The 20494-nt window shown below is 36.2% G+C and overlaps 1 protein-coding gene across 5 annotated transcripts; it reads right to left on the minus strand.

The window, feature by feature from the left end:
- Nucleotides 1–1815: 1815 nt before the first annotated feature.
- Nucleotides 1816–20078, minus strand: LOC142640948 (uncharacterized). Of its 5 annotated transcripts, XM_075815284.1 has the most exons (14): nt 19626–20074; nt 17240–17339; nt 14836–14881; nt 14643–14722; nt 14408–14521; nt 11282–11468; nt 10075–10142; nt 5409–5541; nt 4970–5214; nt 4639–4860; nt 3822–3914; nt 3620–3721; nt 2973–3377; nt 1816–2137 (listed from the first exon to the last, which is right to left on the minus strand). In XM_075815284.1, the coding sequence occupies exons 8-14, from the start codon at nt 5524–5526 to the stop codon at nt 2063–2065; spliced, it is 1260 nt and encodes a 419-aa protein (XP_075671399.1). In that variant the 5' UTR covers nt 5527–5541; nt 10075–10142; nt 11282–11468; nt 14408–14521; nt 14643–14722; nt 14836–14881; nt 17240–17339; nt 19626–20074; the 3' UTR covers nt 1816–2062. The 5 variants fall into 5 exon arrangements, with proteins under 5 accessions (XP_075671399.1, XP_075671400.1, XP_075671396.1 ...); XM_075815281.1 differs by lacking the exons at nt 1816–2137; nt 2973–3377; nt 3620–3721; ... (1 more) ...; nt 4639–4860; nt 4970–5214 and adding exons at nt 5883–6665; nt 6758–6860; nt 6943–7200; nt 7283–9619 and having other exon boundaries at nt 19626–20078; XM_075815283.1 differs by lacking the exons at nt 1816–2137; nt 2973–3377; nt 3620–3721; ... (1 more) ...; nt 4639–4860; nt 4970–5214 and adding exons at nt 5883–6665; nt 6758–6860; nt 6943–7200; nt 7283–9619 and having other exon boundaries at nt 14643–14745; nt 19626–20078.
- Between the last annotated feature and the right edge of the window lie 416 nt (nt 20079–20494).

Below are 20494 nucleotides of genomic sequence, written 5' to 3' on the forward strand. Positions count from 1 at the left end.
TCGGCAAATTTTGACATATTTTGGCCGATTTTGGCCCGAATCGTAGCCTAATTGGCATAAATCAGCACGAATTGGAAAATGAAAAAAAAAAAAGGAAAATAAGCGCGTCGCTGAGTGTCGGGTGCGAGTGCGGTGGCCCTGGAGCCGCACCTATGCTTTCTAGGAAGGAACACACAAAGGTTATGTAGTTTAGCCTAATGACCTATATCTATAGTGTAAAACCTTGATTGCTACATTGTATTGTGTGATATTAGGTAGCTACATTGTATACCCATAAAAAAAAAAAAAAAAAAAAAAAAAAAAAAAAAAGTAGCTACATTGTGTTGTATGATATTTATTGAGTACAAAAAATCCTAATAGGGTTTATTTAGTAGCAATAGAGTCTAGGGTTAGGCATGGACAGACTTTACTCAAAATTGGGCTTCTTGGGCCTTACATAAAATAAACCAATATATTTTTATCTTTCAACACAATTGAAGTTCCTTGCAATTGTTAATAAAGCTAAGTTCAATCCAGTAAATACTCGATGTGGGACTCATCACACACCCACATACATCAGACAATCAATCAAATTAGGGCGTCACAATCTCCTCCACTTAAATCCCTAATGTCCTCGTTAGGACCCACTTTGTGGGGTATGGTATCAGAGCCGGCCCAGTAACCCCGTGTGGGCTCAGAGACACTACCCCACAAAGTTGGCCCTAACGAGGACGTTAGGGATTTAAGTAGGGGAGATTGTGATGCCCCTATTTGATTGATTGTGTGATGTGTGTGGGTATGTGATGAGTTCCACATCAGGTATTTACTGGGTTGAACTGAGCTTTATTAACAACTATAAGGAATCTCAATTGTGACTAGTCCTTTTGAGGTATAGTGCAAATGTGACTAGCGTTTTTTCTTGGGTCGTTACACAAGGTGCTAGAGCTCTAAAATTTGAGAGGATTGAATAGTCTGATAATAGATGAAGGTGCCATGCCTCTTTTTGAAGAGCTTGTAATTGGACCCGTTTCCATTTGGCATCAAACATTTGAAAAGTCTTTTATGGCCTGCCAAGGGAATTCGTGCTTAGTCTGCAACCACCCGAAGGCCCTGAATTTTGGATAGTAGAGCATATTCTCTGTGTTGATTTCTGGTATAGGACTCAAGCACTACAAAAAAACTGGCCTATTGCGGCGGGCCAAAACCGCCGCTAAAGCCCCAAAAACCGCCGCTATAGGTCCATTTCACCTATTGCGGCGGGGGCTATTGCGGCGGTTCTACCCGCCAGGCTTGTCGCGACGCAATATGTCTATTGCGGCGGTACAAAAACCCGCCGCTATAGATACGCTTTTTAGCGGCGGTTTTAGTCTATTGCGGCGGGCAAAAAACCGCCGCTATACGACGTTCAAAATCGTTTCAGACGACTTTTAGCGGCGGGTCAAACCCGCCGCTATTGTGTTCACCTATAGCGGCGGTCAAAAAGCGCCGCTATAGGTCCACATTTTATGTATTAAATGTGGACCTATAGCGGCGCTTATAGCCCGCCGCTATAGGTTCAAACCTATAGCGGCGGTCAAAAAGCGCCGCTATAGGTCCGCGTTTAATAGATTAAACGTGGACCTATAGCGGCGCTTTTTGACCGCCGCTATAGGTTATTTATTTTTTTTTTCCCAGTCGGCTTTGAAACTACTGTTTACATCAAATTTAAGGGACAACCTGTTTCAAAGAACCTGTTTTGCATCAAATATATTGTTCAAACTTGTTACAAAGAACCTATAGTAGTTTTAGCTCTACTAACACAATACCACAAATATAATTAATTAACAACATCACAAATGTCTCCAACCTAACGTAATATTTGCATAGAAATATACTCTCAAATACATAATATTGTCTATAACCACCATCATAAAATTAACAAAAAAAGATGTGGTCTTGCAAAGTTCCAAATTGTTCAAATTAAGCTAATACAATAATCAAAGTTTCAAAGTGTTTAAAAAATATCCAACACTTGCAAAAAATACTGCCTCATTCTTCCATAGTTCTTTGTTCACAAAAAAGTCCTCGAACAGCAAGATAAAACTTATATGCTGCTTGGTTGATAGGATGCGGCTGACGATTTTGGCAGACTTGGAGAATGTTCGGCCAAAGGAACATCCTACATACAAAGTATGGTTACTCAATTAGTATGTATAAATGGAATAGAATGATAAGAAAATATTATCTACGCAAAAAATGTCTATTACATTTCTCTCTTTTATGGAATAGAATTCAGCTATGGATACTCCTCCCCTGGACAAAATTTTGTAGCTCCTTTGACAAAATTTTGGTATCTATGTAACCTTGATAATAATGAATTCAGCTATGGATAGAATTTTCCAACTCACTTGGTGGCACTTAAAAAACTATTCACAAGTACTTTTAGTCACCTAATTTATTTAATAGTATTGTAAACATAGTTATTTGAAATATTTATTTAGTAATTTAATTTAGCACATTGATGACACAGTCCTTAAATTTCCTACGTTAATACAGGAGTGTGACTTATACAAAGAACCAATGTTTCCTACGTTAATAAATTTCCAATTTCCTATCATCTTTACAATTTCAACTTTCCAACTATCTTCTCTTTCACAAGTTGGACAGCTTTGCTATGAGCTCCCTCAATATATTTGACGAAATGCCTAAACCAAAGTCTCTCTATTTGTTTGACAAAACCCTCACTTTTTTCTTGCCATTTATTTTTAAGATGTGATGTGATGATATTTTATTTAGTTAGTTTCAAACATAATCTGAACATTAATTTGATCGTACAATAATCTAAACCATGATTGTAGAAACACAACTATAAACTTAGCCTTATTCACTCAAGATATTTGTTTCAGGTGTGATGTTGTGTTAATCATGCATTGTTCAATTTTATTTATGAATAATGCTTAAGTCAACATATTGACATTGACTAATGCAACAAATTTAAGGACTGTGTCATATACCTGATTGCATTGAGGAGAAATTTGTTGAAACATGCGAGCCATTCTTTGCTCCATTCTTTGCTCCACTCTTTGCTCCATTCTTTGCTCCATTTCTTCGAATTGACTAAGTTTTTGCTTCATTTCATCAAAACCCGCTAGTTTCTCCTCCATAGTAGCCAAGGAAGCCTTCAGTTGTGCAACTTCATTGTCCCTTGCTTGACTTGAGTGTATTTCAATGTCCGTGAGAACGCTCTTGCTACACCGAGCACTTGGGCTTGGACCAAATCCCACCCCACGAACACGACCTTTACGCTCCTTACCCATCACTTTGGCAAAGACATCATCTGGTGACCATGCAATACTACCACTCGTGTCAGATGACTGCAATTGATTTGAAGATATCTCCAACAATTCCTTCATTTTGTCCTGATACGTGGGTTTGAACAAAACAAAAAAAAGTTAGAAATCATATTGTTAAAATGACCCCATCCTATATATATATATATATATATATATATAGGATGGGACATGGGATTAGTTCAAAAGTTACACAAGTGGTAGTATTGTTTCTATATACAATATTTTTTTTTGATAAGTGTTTCTATATACAATATTGTTTCTTGAATTCCTATTTCGTTACCCCCATCTACAAGGGAGAAATTACTTACCATTTTGGCTTTCACTACAGGGTTAACCGCAGTTCCATCTTTACGAGTATGTAATACTTGATATAATACTGCACGCTCTACAGGTTGTCCATCCGTTTTTTCCTACATTATGAACAACATATTTATGTAATGATGATACAAAGTTCCACATAAACTTTAGGAGAAGTCCAAATCATTTAAAAACCGTTATAATACTTATTACCTTTTTTGCAGCATGCACAGCATAGCTACAAGAGCCAGCAGTATGTAACTCATCCTGTTTAGAGCGACGGTCCTTATTCTTCTCTGACAATATCTACATTCAACAAAATTACATGTTTTGAGAGGGATATCTTAGAACAAACTCAGCAAATTATAACCTCTATATATAGTATGGAAAGATGCATTTAAATTTGCACACAACACATGTCCTTTCCGTATAAATAATACACATATAGACACTAACCCTTTAATTTATGGAATTTTTTTAATAACTTCTTTTATAGATTCTTGTAAGCCTCCAATCCATGCTATTGAAGTCTCTTTCCTCCTTGTGCCTATAAAAACACCCCCTCATAACCACACTTCCATTGCACCAACATTAACACAAAGTACTTCACTCTTTCCCCAGCTAAGTTAGCCATTTTTTTTTTCTCTAATGTCGAGGCTCATAGAACCACTATGTGGACCACTAAGCGTGGGGAGAGTAGTGGGAGAGGTGGTAGATATTTTCACTCCAAGTGTTAGACTGAATGTAGTTTACAACTCTAACAAGCAAGTTGCCAATGGCCACGAGTTCATGCCTTCTGTCATTATTTCTAAACCTCGCGTAGAGATTGGTGGGGATGACATGAGGACTGCTTATACTTTAGTGAGTTTTTTTTCTTCTTGAAGATAACTATAACTTGGCCTTTGATCATGTTGTATTACAATATATTTTTCAGCTATTACGTATAACAAATGCTACAAATAATCATTCTCAATAATCATTCTCTTTTTAGTATGATCCATGATGAAAAAGAGAGATAAAACAAACATACCACTTCATCAGTATACCAATGATCGACAAGTATATCCCAATCTTGTGGTATGCATCCCTTGGGTGGGTTGTTCTTTACCCGTGTTTTGTTTCTTGAATGAGGTATATAATGTCGTTTCTTCATCCTAGACTTATGATCCCTCCAAGCCTTCCCAATTTTTTGCAAGGTAAATGCCTTCAGAGCCGCATATGCAATAGGATTAACAGGGACACTGTATTTACGCTACAATCAAATAGTTGAGTTATCAAATTACAAATGTGTTCATGCTAAATTAATTATATAAAACTTAGTACAAAATATCATAATTGCAAGTTTTATAACGATTTAATACCTCTACAACACGCCAACACTCTTCTTTAAATTCTTCTGGCATGTTCTTCCAATTAAGATATCTAATCGGGCACATGTGTGGTTTCCGCGCAATTGTACCCAAGAAACCAGTGAAAGTCCTCGCCCCATCATCAACCGGCTGATGCAAACTATTTAGTGACAACTCAATTTCTTCGTCATCAGGAAGATCCCAAACATCCAAGTACTTGCTTGCCCCGCGAGTGACACGTACAGCTGGTTGCACATCTAGTTTTAAAAGAGACAATATCAATCAATGTCAAACAACAAAGCATGAAAACCATCTAATAGGATAAGTCTAAATATGTATTTAAACAAGTGGTCATTACTTTGCTTATAACCAATTAAAAACTTTGGTTCAATTAAAAAAATTAAACCATGCAAGAGCCATAATGGTAAACTATTGAGTAAAAAGCTCATACCTTGTGTAGAAGCTTCGTGCGTTTCTTGGTCCCCCACTTCATCCACATCTTGTGAAGAAGCTCTTTCCAATGTTAAACTCTTAGAATGCGTGCGTAGATTTGTCTTTCGCCTTCCCATTTCAAGTGTCAAATTCTGAAATAAACAAGTATATAAGCACAATGATAACTAATAGTACAAGTAAAACTTCCATAGAGCAAATCTATATAAAACTAGCATTTACAACACAAATACAATATTTTCAATGAGAGCCCCAAATATCACTATTATTTCAGCAGCATATAGTATAGTATACATGTTAGAAGACATTAATAGGCATTCAATTGACCATAATATCTTGAACCTTTCAAATTGCTAACACAAGACCACACATTTCAGCTTCTAACAATCACATTAGAGAACATAGAAGGGAAACTAAAGCAAACAATTACACCATCAAAATATCCAAAATAAGATAAGGTTTCATAGACTCATACCCAATAGTATTAACTAGAGTCATCACCACTAGACTCATCATCACTAGACATATCATCATTGGACCCATCATCATTGGACTCATAAATATCATCACTAAGCTCTTCATCATCGATAAAGTCTTCTTCATGCAATTCGTCCTCACTAATCAACGGTGTATCATAAATGGTTCCTTCTTCATCAACTCGAGCCCAAGCATGGTTGTCATTTGCATCATCACATGCATCATCAGTAGTTACATTATAAGGGACATTCTCCATATATGTATCCACTTCTTCATCATCATCTATAGCTTTAATACCAACATCAAACACCTCCCTAGGTTTTGTTTGGACCACCACCATCCAGTCTTTATGTCTCACATCCTCCACGTAAAACACTTGCAAAGCTTGAGATGCTAATACATAAGGTTCGTCAATCAATCGATCGCCCTTGTGTATCAATCTTGAAAAATTGACAAGAGGAAAGCCAAAGTCATCTTTTTTACATCCTCTCCCACTAATAACGTCAGCCCATTGACATTTAAATAATACATATCGATACTTGTCAGAGTAGTTTAACTCAATAATATCAATTAGTACACCATAATAAGTAGCACCACCTTCTGTAACAACACAAACTCCACTATTTTGAGTTTTCCTAGTTGTCTCAAAATCTTTAGTGCGAAACTTCAAACCATTTATGACATAACGTTTGAACCGTTTTACTTCATTATCTGGATATCGAGCAAACCATCTTACTTTATCAGAGAGTTCCTTTCTCTTAGAGGCATCCATTGACATCACCTATTATTGAGGAAGACTTTTATTATAACAACAAAATTTAAAGTGTTACAACCAAAAATACAACAATATATATATATATATGCTTTGCTTACATATTCCCTAAACCAAGGGCAGAATTCCTCTATGTGGTGCTTTTGAATAACATCATCAGTCACATGAAAAGGAAAACCGGCCTTGATCTCCGCTATGTGTACACTGTGTAGACAAACGTGTTAGTGTTAATCTAGAGTATTGATAGTAGAATGCCGTTAAAGATACGTAAGGACATTTCACTTACTCGCGAAATGGAGTGATTTCTTCACAATTGAATAGCACATAACGATGTGCTTGTATCCATGAATTTGAATCTAGTGTAATGCTCACCACTGCACCCGTGGATTCCTCAACATTCCTTACAGGCCGATTGAATGCAGTTTCAACAGATTTAAAATAGCGTGAGCAGAATGTTAAGCATTCCTCTGCTATATACCCTTCTGCAATGGAGCCTTCTGGATAAGTTTTATTATGCACATAAGACTTAAGTCTTGACAAGTACCTATCAGAAAATCCAAGATCAACAGCGGGAAATTGGTAAGTTAAACAAAACTAAATAGACGAAGTTTGGGGTTATGTGTTACCTCTCTATGGGATACATCCAACGGTAATGAACTGGGCCAGCAACTTTGGCTTCGCTTGCCAAATGCATGACTAGATGTACCATCACTGTAAAAAAAGAGGGAGGGAATATCCTTTCCAACTCACACAATGTCACTGCAATCCTCTTCTCAAGAGCCTCAAGTTCCTCCACATTTAGTACTTTAGAACATATCTCTCTAAAGAAACAAGATAAGTCAATTAAACTCTTACTCACTTCAGGGGGCAAAGATCCACGTATTGCTATTGGAAAAAGCTGCTGCATTAAGATGTGATTATCATGGCTCTTCATCCCACTAATCTTGCGTTCTTTCAGTTTAACACAACGTGAGATGTTTGAAGAATATCCGTCTGGCACTCTCACATCTTTCAAAACTTGCAAAAAACCATCCTTTTCACTATCATTCATATGGTAGCAAGCATGTGGCATACGTGTCTGATCATTCCCAACCTTTTCCAAGTGAAGTCCACTTCTTATACCCATATCCTTTAAGTCTTGGCGTGCCTTCAAGTTATCTTTTGTCTTGCCATCCAAATTCAACAATGTGCCAATTATATTATCCATTACATTCTTTTCAATGTGCATCACGTCAAGATTGTGACGCAACATATGGTCCTCCCAATAAGGCAAGGTGAAAAATATACTTCTCTTCTTCCACACAGTTAAAGCATCCTCCCCTCTTTTTCTTTTATTGGTCAAGTTCACTTTTTTCTTCCCAAACACATGTTCGGCTACAGCATCCGTTTGTAACATGATTTCCTCTCCAAGTACTGTAATAGGAGCTGGTCTCATATCATCATGTCCATCAAATGATTTTTTTTGCTTACGAAACTTATGATCTCTATCCAAGAATCGCCTGTGTCCAATGTAACTAAATTTTCTTCCATATCTTAACCAACGAGACTGACTATCATAGTTACAAGAGGGACATGCAAGTCTCCCTTTGGTACTCCAACCCGAGATATCACCATATGCAGGAAAATCATTTATGGTCCACAATAATGCAGAATGCATTTGGAATGATTTTTTCGAAGACACATCAAACGTTTCTACTCCAACATCCCATAACTCCTTTAGTTCTTCTACTAGGGGTTGTAAGTACACATCTATATCGTTCCCGGGTGAGGTTGGACCGGGAATCAGTAAGGATAGCATGAAATAAGACCTTTTCATGCACATCCATGGAGGGAGATTGTATGGGATCAAAATGAGAGGCCATGTACTATGAGTACTACTCATATTTCCATACGGATTGAATCCATCAGTTGCTAATCCAAGTCTTACATTACGAGGCTCGGATGAGAACTCTATGTACTTAGAGTCAAATGATTTCCAAGTTTCAGAATCAGCAGGATGCCTCATTAACCCGTCATTCACACGACCATTGGCATGCCACTTCATATGATTGGCTGTTTCAGGAGACATAAATAGTCGCTTCAATCTTGGTTTTTAAGGGGAACCATCGTAGGATCTTTGCAGCTTTCTTTTTTCTTCTGTTGGAGGAAGCATTAGTATTTTGTTGACCTTTAGACACATTACTTTCCCATCTTGAAAGGTTACAGTTTGGACAAGCTTCAAGGTTCGCATTGTCCTTCCAATATAAAATACAATCTTTAGGACAAGCATGAATCTTCTCATAGCTCAAGCCCAGATCCTTAATAATCTTCTTAGCCTCATAACAATCTTTTGGCAACTTAGCATTTGAAGGAAGAAAATCAAGCAAAAATTGCAGCAACATGGTAAATGATTTGTTAGTCCAACCATTAAGACACTTCATGTGGTACAAATGCACAATGGCTGACAATTTGCTAAAATGCTTACAACCTTCATAACAAGGTTGATTAGCATCTTCAAGCAATTTCATAAACTGAAGTGCATCTTCATTAGGACCTTCTGCAGGACCTTCTGTGGGTTGGTGCACACTAGGGACTTCTTCCGTTGGCCCAGATGCCATATCTTGTATGGGGAACATGTCATGCAACATGTCACGAAGATCGGCATACTCTATCGGGTTTTCTTGGACATGACTACTAGGAGTTTCAGTAGAAGTCTTTGCAAACGATGATTCCCCATTAAAAATCCAAGGGTTATAACCCCTACAAATCCCATGTGACACTAAGTGAATGTGTACAACATCTATAGGCAACAAATCTGTATGCACGCATTTTTTACACGGACATGAAATCGTTCCATCCGGGTTTGCATGGTTAGATGCAAAATTCAGAAATTGTTGGACTCCATCTAAATATTCTCGCGACCTTCTATTGGTAAGTTTCATCCAACTCTTATCCATTGCTATAATGTGGTTTACAAGAAATACCTATAATGTGATTTCATGAAAACAAAAACCAAGAGTTAACACACATTCCATTTACACAATTTCACCTTAATTTAAGAAACAAATCATCTTTAATCATTCACTTTTACCTATGTTTCTAATCAAACAATGAATTTAAATGCATAGAGAAGTTATTAATACATTTGGTAACTATAACATCATTACTAGCAATATTCTTTAGGAATGGACATCTCTTTAAATATGCAATTCCATTTTAGCGTTCCACATGTGTGAAAAAGATAGAGAGAAGCATTCCTTAAAATGAATTAATCAAATAAGAACAACTTAACAACAATCATCCAATATTACACAAAACAATCAGCACTCCCAATATCAATTAAAACCACCTTATTACTCCATGCAAGCCACCTGCTTGCCCCAATTCAACAACCCACCACAAACAGAGAGAGAGACAGAGAGAGAGAGAGAGAGAGTACCTCAAGTCTTTCACCAACTTCACTTGCTTTGATCACACAAACTTATAGTGCCTCTTCTTTTTGTGTGGCTGATAGATCATAAAGTGAAATATTAAAACTTAAAAGTGAGACAAAAAGAAACTTTTATTCAACAAACAACAAATAGGGTAAACCAAGCTATCTAGTTTAACAAATTTGAAATTTTGCCATCTACGCTAAAAAAACTAGGCTTATGACAATAACAAAACTCCAACCTAGTAACTAAAACTATTTATTGTGATCTGTATAAACATCAGCTGCTTTTCAACTTCCCAAATTTAATTTATCCATCATATATTCTGAAGAACTACGTTAAGTTTAAATGTGACTCAAAACTACATTTGATATATGACATATGAAATAACTTGAACCAATATATTATATTACCAAAAGACTTCATCAAATGAAACTGTAATGTTTGGTCGATGGGAAAATTTTAACCTGAGGTTAGCGTTTGTAATAAGTTTGATTGTAAAGTGTCCTCAATGAGGCGTTTTAAGATTTGAGGATTTAGTATCATTTTAGCGAAGAGGACTTAAGCCTAGGTGTGATGATGCAATCGTAATTTGGACATAATTCGAAAGTGATGAAATTAATTATATCTAAATGTGTAACGAAAATAAAATAATACAATCGATAATAACATAGTAAATTGAAGCTATATTGAACCAATCAGAGTTTAGTTAAACAAAAAACTAAAGTATTAGAAGAAAACTGAAAGTACTGGAAATAAACTTGCATCGAGGCTTAATTTAAACTAGAAGATAGATTACAAGAGTAAACTAGCAGAGTTTGTGTGTGCGCGCGTGCTGTTCAGGGCCCTCTTTCAGTGTTTCTCAAGAAGAAGCACAATTTTAACTGGTAAGTGATAATCACCCACAAATTAATATTTGTGATTGGATGCTGATGCTATTCAAATAATAATTGTAAGTGAATCTCATATGAAAAGTCTTCTTTGGTTAATATCTTTAAATACTGAGAACGAACATTACCTTTAAAAAATGCAGAAAAGTATATTTCATTAAATCATCTCTTACTCTTTAACCTCCTATAGCATGGTACTCATATTGCTGGTATCAGCTGCCAGTATTTTAGAATAAGAATAGAAAAGGGAAAAACAAAGCAAAGCAAAAGCAAAATTTTGCACTTTACATCATGTTTCAGATATTGGGAACAATCTATTATTTACCAATACAGAACTTGCCAAATATGTTTGACAAAACCTCTTCAGAGATATCTTCTCCACTTATCTGCCCAAGGGCCAAAGCAGCATCTCTCAAATCAATCGTCCAAAAGTCGAGAGGCAGTTCCTCCTCTATTGATGATTTCAGCCTTGAAAGAGCTTCCTTGGTTCGAACAAGCTGCTCGCATTGCCTCTGAAAAATTATGACAGGATCACATAAATGAATCAGAATTAATACCAAACCAATCACTACATTTGACATATGACATATGAAAAATTATGACAGGATCACATAAAAGTTATTTTTCAACAATCACTACATGAACTAAACTATATATCAGGAAATTAAGATAAGCTTGAAGGAAAAATTGTATGAAACAAAGCAAAAAATTGTATGAAACAAAGCAAAATTGTAGAAGTGGAGGCCCTCCCCCACTTCTACAATTTTGGCTGTGAGAAAATAAAAACCAAAGAAAAGAAAAAAATAGAAATATTTAGAGAAGCTTGAAGCAATGTCCTAGGCCCCTCGCCCTTAGCATATTTTAATACTCAAGACCAAGTTGGTCGAACCAATCCCAGTATATCCCATCAGCAGTCCATAGCACAGCATTTTAATTAAAATAAGACCTTCAAAGTTCTTTCATTCTATGTGTGTTGGGTGGGGGGTGAATCCAAAGATAATGACATAAAAAGGCAATATGATTTTGACATAATGAGCAAATTATTAATCCATAATAATTAACAGTTTTTTTAGGACTAAGTGGGATCATAAGGATACTTAGTAATGATCTTATCTAGTGGTTATTTGTGTTGCTGAAGAAATAAATTCTGAAGCATCCATTGCCACATGAATCAACTTGCTACCTGTTTAAGTATTTCCATATAATCACTAATGAAAAAGATGTGCTCAAAAAAATTATTGAAGTGATTCAAAGAAGCCTTGGTGACTATCCTAATTGATCCTCAATGTGAAATGTATGTGATGGGGATTTCCTTATTGGTTGGTTATGGATTGTAATGGTTTAAAAATATTGAGATCACATTCTCATACGCTCACCAAGGACCTGGATTTGAACCAGCAACAGTGATAACCCAATTTGACTGAATGGAAGATAAATACAAAATTATGCTCAAAGAAGTTCCTCACAGCATTTAAAACACCTTCTTTAGCAATTTCAATAATTCCAACTCTCTTTTGCAGTCTGACAAATCCATACAACAAACAAAGACCAGTCATAGAAAAAGGTATGTAATGTGGTTGATTTCCATCGAATAAACTTGCTATCAGAATCAATTTCCACCTAATAGACATAAACTCGCTAAAAAAATAGAGCCTCAAAATCAAAGATGCATGTTCTATTGGATTAAGATTGAATATTTGAATGTTGTTGGTGTTGAATCAATCAAAAAAAAAGAAAATAAAAGAAGATTAAATGTTGAAAGTTGAAACTATAAAAGAAAGGTTTAAGTCAGAAATTGTCCATGTGCAGCTTGATTGCAAAAACTGGATACATAAAACCTTAATGGTGAAAGGGATGACGAAAATAGTGAGGAATATGTTGAAGTTCCTAAACATCCACAACTATATCATAAAATAAATCTAATTATATTTCTATAGTTACTAAATATTATTTCAGACAAACCTGAAAAGTCAACAGATCCAATTTTCTAATATACCACCAATGGCATTTATTGGGACGAGTCCACAGATAACCACCATATTTTGAAGAACTTAATATTATCAACTTCCTAGAAGGCAAACTACATTGCTTGAAAACATAGACAGTTCTTTATTTCCCCTATCTCTAGTAAGCTTCTGTGCATTTTTCTACATATTTTTAGATATGATGACACTATGTTCCCACATGCCACTTGCCAGAATTTGTGATAAGCTTTACAATCCATGACAACTTGTAAGTCATGCTTCCAAATTTTGTAAATCATGAGGAAAAGAATCATGAAGTGTGTTCCACTTTCCATTAAAATCTTTAGGTAAATTACAAATAACCACCCTAATCTATCACCCAAGTTGCAATGTTCCCCCTGAAGTTTAAAACCAACCAATCACCTTGCAATGTTACTCAATATTCCAAATAGCCCCATACTGTTCCACTTGCAACAAATAACGGTAGGAGGATATATCGGTGGACCATGGAAAGTTTGCAAGACATGTTAAATTAGCCAAATATTTAGATGTTTAACAAGCATACCAGAGTGCAAAGGTCACTGAAATCAAGCAAGGAAAGGGCTCAAACAGGGTGCTGGTTGTAAGGTGACCTGTTTGAGCCCTTCCTTCCTGAATATAACAGCCTTAGCATGCTGGCGTGATTGCGAAACATTCCAAATATCTTGCTAGTTTAACACATCTTGCACACTCTCCAACCCACCAACATACCATGCCATTTTTTGCTCCTCAGTATCATCTTCCTTAGCAAACATAACTCATATTATAAACAATGAGTCACAAACATTATTGTCCTCATTCTGAATTTAAATTCCTAATAAAATAAAAATCAACTTACAAGAAATTATGCAAAGATAACTATAAATACACACATGCAAACACTGGTTTTCAATATAGATAGAAGCCAAAACTTATCATTGTTATACTCAAAAAAATACTTTTCCCCTCCACATCCCTTGCTGCCTTCTATAATATTGTAACTGATTAGTGCCCACCATTTTATGTTGAATAGTGATGCCATGTATCCTATGTTGTTACATAGACATGCACTACATGTATATGTGCAATTTACACAAGTGTGCACAAGATTATAGGACAAATTATGTCAAGCTCTGGCAGGTTACCGTCATTATATTCTTAAATTCTTCTCATCATCCCAACCAACTAAACCTCTCAAACTAAGAAGCTATAGAAACTAGATACTTCACAATTGGTTTTTTTTTTTTAAAATAAGAAGAAGAAGAAGAAGAAGAAGAAGATTAAAAAACAGGGCTAACATGTGAAGGTTGGATTGACCTCAAGGAAACATCAAAACCCTCCAAAAGCATTGTATAGTTAATCTTTCCTACCCAAATTTTTGCATGTAAAGACACACACGTGCATATTTAATGTAATGTACTAAAGAATGAAAAACAATGACTTCATAAGTAGAAAGATAAAGAACCCACTTAGCTAACTGACTAGAGGAAAGCTCAAGAGCGAGAAGGGTAGCCAATGCACCACCTAAACTATGACCAGTCACATACACATGCCATTTGAATGGTGGCTCAGCAAGATCATCTCTGTCAAAAAAACAAAATTTCACTTCTATTTTGTCAACTAACAAAATCGAACATATTTCTCATGCAACATTAAGATGTTAGCTCCACACTTAGAATAAAGTTGAACAAATGAACAACTTACATATAACCAATTGCAAGTTTGATGAGAGAGATAATCCTTGTCCTGACGGAATCATATGCACTTAGAAAACCACTGTGAACCTGAAATAATTACTGCACCATTACTGATACAACATTAAACAAATATTGTTTAACACTTCGCACATCTCATGAATACTCTTAAACACAATTCAATCTACCATTCATTTACATACTTGAACTTCTTGCTTGAAATCTCCACCTATCCTTTCAGGATTTAGCCTGTATATGATACATATAAGAATCAGAACTAGAACAAAAATATAATGCGCAACACCTAATGGAACCACCTCAAAATTATGAAGATGTTACATACAATAAGAATCCCCAGGGCTAGGTTAACATTATCCAGAACTATTTTTTTTACAAGTATTATTATCCAGGACATATTAGAAAATAAAAACATCTATTTTTTTTTTTTTAAATCTTAAATGTGATGTGACACCAAACAGATAATTCTAGTAAGAATGATCACAATGAACTGCTGCCCAAAATTTAGGAGTGTATTAGATAACAGGTTGCAAAAGCCATTATAAAATTACTTCCTTGCTTTCTGATTAGCTGGAAGGTCATTTATGAAATTAAAATGATTTTTGGTCTAAATATAACAAAGCATTATTCAGCTAATGACAAATCAATACTGCAATCAAGCTGCACATGGGCAATCTCTCCATTGAAATCCACACCCACCAAAATTAGTAAGTGTGCTGTTTTTGAAAAATGCAGCAAATCAATACTGCAATCAAGCTGCACATGGACAATCTCTCCATTGAAATCCACACCCACCAAAATTTCTGACTTAAACCTTGAAAATGTTGAAAGTTGAAACTATAAAAGAAAGGTTTAAGTCAAAAAAAGTTTTAATGAAACAAGCAACCCTTGAAAATGCTGCAAACAGTCAATACAAAGAACTGCAACCCAGTGAGAAGCTGCAAACAAATCTATACAGAGGAAACAGCTAAAAGCCTAAAACAGCCAACTGCAGACCCTCGCAACTAAAGAAGAAAAAGAGAAAAAATCAATCAATCTAAAGACAACTTTCTAAACATCAACACAGGTATAGCTTCTGCTAACACAAACAGCACCATTTCTTCCAAAAACATTATCTGACACTTTCTAATTGGCACAAATGATCTTTTTGTGAGAATAGATCATACATAAGTGCACCAAAAAATTAGGGATGGCACAGCATCCTATATTATACATAGAGGTTCTTTTGCAAAGGCAATTACATAGGAACTTTATAATCTAAAATTGACATAAAGGGGGAGGGTCCCTTCTAGCATTGCCAAAGGATGACAGGCACACTAATGAGACAGCAGGTACGAAAGTAACTGCAAAGCTTGATCATGGCCTAAAACTTAAGTGGACACCCTAGGCTCTCAACTACTGAACGTGTGATTTTTCAAAAATGACAATTTCTGATCTATTTATATAGTTAGGATGTGTGAGCAATTGATTTGAATTATAGGAGGGTACTCTCTTACCCACAAATTAAAATGGTGACTCTTCAATCAAATTTAAAACAGTAAGGATCAAATAGTTGAAAACTGCAAGAGGAATATGGTAGCTGAGCAATCCTACAACTTTTCCAGAGGTAAAAGTTGATCCAAATTCTCACAAACTAACAAAAAAAGTCCTGTTTCTTTTTCTGGCTTCCATCCTTGATAGCAAAGATATAGAAATGATCCAAAGATATTCCATTGTGCAGGTCAGTGCAAATAGTTGTAGTAACAACCAACTAGTGGGGATACAATTTGTTCACTAGAAGGAGATGCAGAGATTCAGCACATAACAATTATAAGTGATGGTCTCTGCATATATAGCTATGATGATTCAAAGAATAATCTACCAGACATTGCAGTACTGTGGTTGCCACAAAATATAATATATGATTTTTGTTGGGAGACTCAAATAGTATCTAGTCCACATGGACATGGTCTTCAGGAAGCTACATCAATGTCAAGGTTGGAAATTTAAGAAATTTTGTTACCTTAGGTACCCAACCCCAACCTGCCTATGTATTTAAATTACTAAAATACCCTAATTACTAATTTTATTTACACAAAAACTCGAGTTTCAAAAAAAAAATTAGGTGTGTGGTGTACCTCTCTTTCTGTTTTAAATATTGTTAAATTTAGTGTAAAATTTCTCACTAATGATTAAATGTAGATAGTATTCTAGATTTTCAATTTTAGGTCAACCTGGTCTGATCCACAACATGTTCAATCTGACTCATGGTTAGATAAACTGGTTGGTTTGGTTTTATTTATTTATTTAAATGGATAAGTTTGCGTTGGTAGGGTTTGGTATTTAAAATGTTTAGAGGGTTTGGGTTTGGATTTTTTAGTCCCAAACCCAACACATTGCCATTCCTACGCGTACATGCGCCCACATATCAATTAACTGTGTACACTGACACTGAATTAATAAGTTTATCAACCAATTCTACCACTACTTAATTGGTTTGGTGAGTAAGTAATGCAGCAATGGACATGCTGGATTCACGACAATCCATATGTTCGAGCAACAGAAAGATGGAAAAAAATTCATGTAATATATTAAGTTTAGTTTACTTACGATTTAGAGATAAGTCCGGATAAGTGACAAGAGCTGGCTTGTCCTGATCCCCAAACACAGCAACAGACACAGAACCGTGACAAGTTTTTACAAGATGCTCCTGCAAGACATTTTTCAAAGTGCAAATACAAATTTTAGTCATATTCATAAAAGTAAGCAGAGCAAATTAAACATGGAGTGCCATTTTTCTTTTCCTGTCCAATCTGGTAATCAAACAAAACCTATCTCTTTGAAGTAATTCATTGATACTTTGCTTTTGATTCTTAGGCAACAGAAGCAATTCAAGCCATAATTCTAAAAAGGGGAAGAGTCCAGAACTATGAAGCATTTCCTAAAGCTTTGTCAAAGATGTATAATCTTAGATTGCTTACGATTGTTGGTGTACACATCCCAAATGGACTCGATTATCTTTCTAATAATCTAAGATATCTTAATTGGTATGGCTATTCTTCAAAATGTTTACCATCCAGTTTCCAACCAAAAAAACTTGTTGAACTTACTTTACAGTGTAGCGAAATTGAATATCTTTGGAAAGGAATAAAGGTAATTACTTCTTTTAATTGCTTTTCTATTATTTATTATTTTTCTCTCTAGGAGGTGCTTCAATGCACTCTCATTGTATTTGCACTAAGTATCCCATGGGGTCCATGGAGCAGGCACACACACAATATACTACCCCATATATTTGAGCTTCATCCTTTCATTAATAATCTTTAATTTGAAAAATATTTACCTATTAAACTAAATTCTACATTTATTGGAAACTAATTGTTAATTCCTTTTTTCTCCCATCTATTGTAACAGTATTTGGACAAGTTGAAGAACATTGATCTTAGAGGTTCTAGGAAACTTATTTCGACACCTGAATTCAGTGAGAGCCTTGAGAGACTCTATCTTGCGTATTGCATTAATTTGGTTAAGATTCACCCATCCATTGGGAAACTCAGTAGGCTTATTGTTTTAGATTTGTTCAACTGTCGCTCTCTTATCAATCTTCCTAGCATGAGTTCTAAAACGGAGTCCCTTGAAGTTCTTAATCTTTATGGCTGCTCAAAATTAAGGGAGATTGAATTTGAGGGAATTTTAAAAAGTCTATCAGAACTTTATTTGGGTGAGTATTCATTAGATTACATCTTGGAACGCCCTTATTGGGATCCATACGATCGTACTATACCCTCTTTCCCCTTAAAATCACTCAATTGCACGAAGCAGCCAGAGTCCATCACTCTCGTAACCCTTCCCTTGTAAACCTGATACACTTCCGGCTCATCCGAGTGGTTCCGCCGATCCCTATTGCCTCTCCTATGATCAACATTACCACCATTATCTTCATTCTCATCGTCTCTCCTATGCTTCACCACATCATCGTCTCTCCTATACTTCTCATGGCGATCACCATGCCTTCCTTTACTCCTGTAATCTCTTCTATCATCATACTCATCATCTTCAACATCCCTTTCTCTATGCCTCTCGTCTCTATCGTAACCACGCCTATCTCTTCTATCTCTATCTCGATCCCTTTCTCCGTCTCTGTTTCGATCTCTATCTCTGTCCCTATCTCTACCTCTATCTCTATCTCTCTCTCTATCTCTGTCCCTATCTCTACCTCTATGCCTATTCATTAGATTACATCAAAACAAACAGATTCTTATTTTACTTATTTGGAATATACTGCTTAAAAATTCATTATAGTTTTATCACTCAATACAATTTGAGTTGAAACCCAGCAACAAATTTTTAATAAACCACTTAAACTACCAGCAATTCTATATGAGACACGAGTTTACTCACTACAATTACTTATTTGTTGCAAATCCCCAAGTAGCAATTTTTAGCAATGAAACTTATAATCCCTTCACTTACCAGAAGCAAATCCATATTTCTAGTTTCTACTCAAAAACCAACACACAAAGGGCCAAACTTTCACGGACCAACAAACTCAAGGACTGTTGAAAGATGAAACTATTGAAATATTTCATCAATAGAAAGATGAAGCAAACCATAAACCAATAGGATCATAGCATCCAATATTGTCCATTGTAAAATTTTTGACAGGCGAACAGACTCAAGGGCTGTTGAAACTATCAATTTCTTCTTCTCTGGAAATCAATCTAACAGGAGGATCACTTCACCTGAACCACTAAGAAGAAGAAAATTTGACAAAAGGATCACCATCACCTGCTGTGTATACTGTAATTTCAAGTCTCAAATTTAATGTTTGTTTCATTTGTAATTTCCATTATCTTCTATGAAACAAGCACACAAAAACCCCAACCCAAAAATTAACTCAAACCAATAAAATTCCAACTGAAAAACAGAGAGTGCTTGAAAATTTGAAATAACAATACTTGCATTAGAAAGAAAGAAAGAAAGAAAGAAAAAATACCAGGGCCCTTTCTCTCTCTCACCGATTTCCCATGGGTGCGATCACAGTGCTTCGGCGGTCACTGGCTAGGTTTTGCGATTTGGGGATTTGGTGGTGGTTGTTTTGCGATTTGGGGATTTGGTGGCTAGGTTTTGTGATTTCGTCCTTGTTTTGTAGTGGTGGGTTGATTTTGGGTAGGGGTTTACGGTGGTGGAAGGTGGGTGGGTGATGGTGGCTGGTGGTGATTTTGGGTTTGCTGTGGGTTGGGTTGGCTAGTGGTGAGTATGGGTTTACAATGGTTTTTTTTGTTTGTGATTTGGTGTTTGGGGGTTGGGTGGTGGCGGCGGCGGCGGCGGCTGTGGCTGTGAGGAGTGGTAGAGATGAGATTGAAGAGATTTCTTCAGAGAGAGAGAGAGAGAGAGAGAGAGAGTGTGTGTGTGTGTGTGTGGGTGGGGAGACTAACGAAATGGAAAGGCGCTAAAAATGAAAAGGGAAAAAAATACCGAGGGAAAATTTAGGGCCAAGTGGGTTTCATTTAAGGCCTATTGCGGCGGGTCATTGGCCCGCCGCTATAGGTAAGATGAAGCCGCTACAAGTCTCCTATTGCGGCGGGTCATTGGCCCGCCGCTGTAGTACGCCGCAATATAGCAGAACTATTGCGGCGGGCCGCAATAGTTCTGCTATATTGCGGCGGGCCAAAAACCCGCCGCAATAGGCGACTTATAGCGGCGTTTTTTGTGCCCGCCGCAATAGGCCCGCCGCAATAGCCCAGTTTTCTTGTAGTGAAGCCGAAAACTACGAAGGGTATGGCATTGGTGAGTCAGAATTGTTGGACTATCTACGAAATTAATTCACAGGCACGCCCCAGTGCCCCACCCAGTAAACCATTT

The sequence above is a fragment of the Castanea sativa genome, chromosome 6 (genome assembly GCF_040712315.1).
Source record: "Castanea sativa cultivar Marrone di Chiusa Pesio chromosome 6, ASM4071231v1".
NCBI classification, from domain to species: domain Eukaryota; kingdom Viridiplantae; phylum Streptophyta; class Magnoliopsida; order Fagales; family Fagaceae; genus Castanea; species Castanea sativa.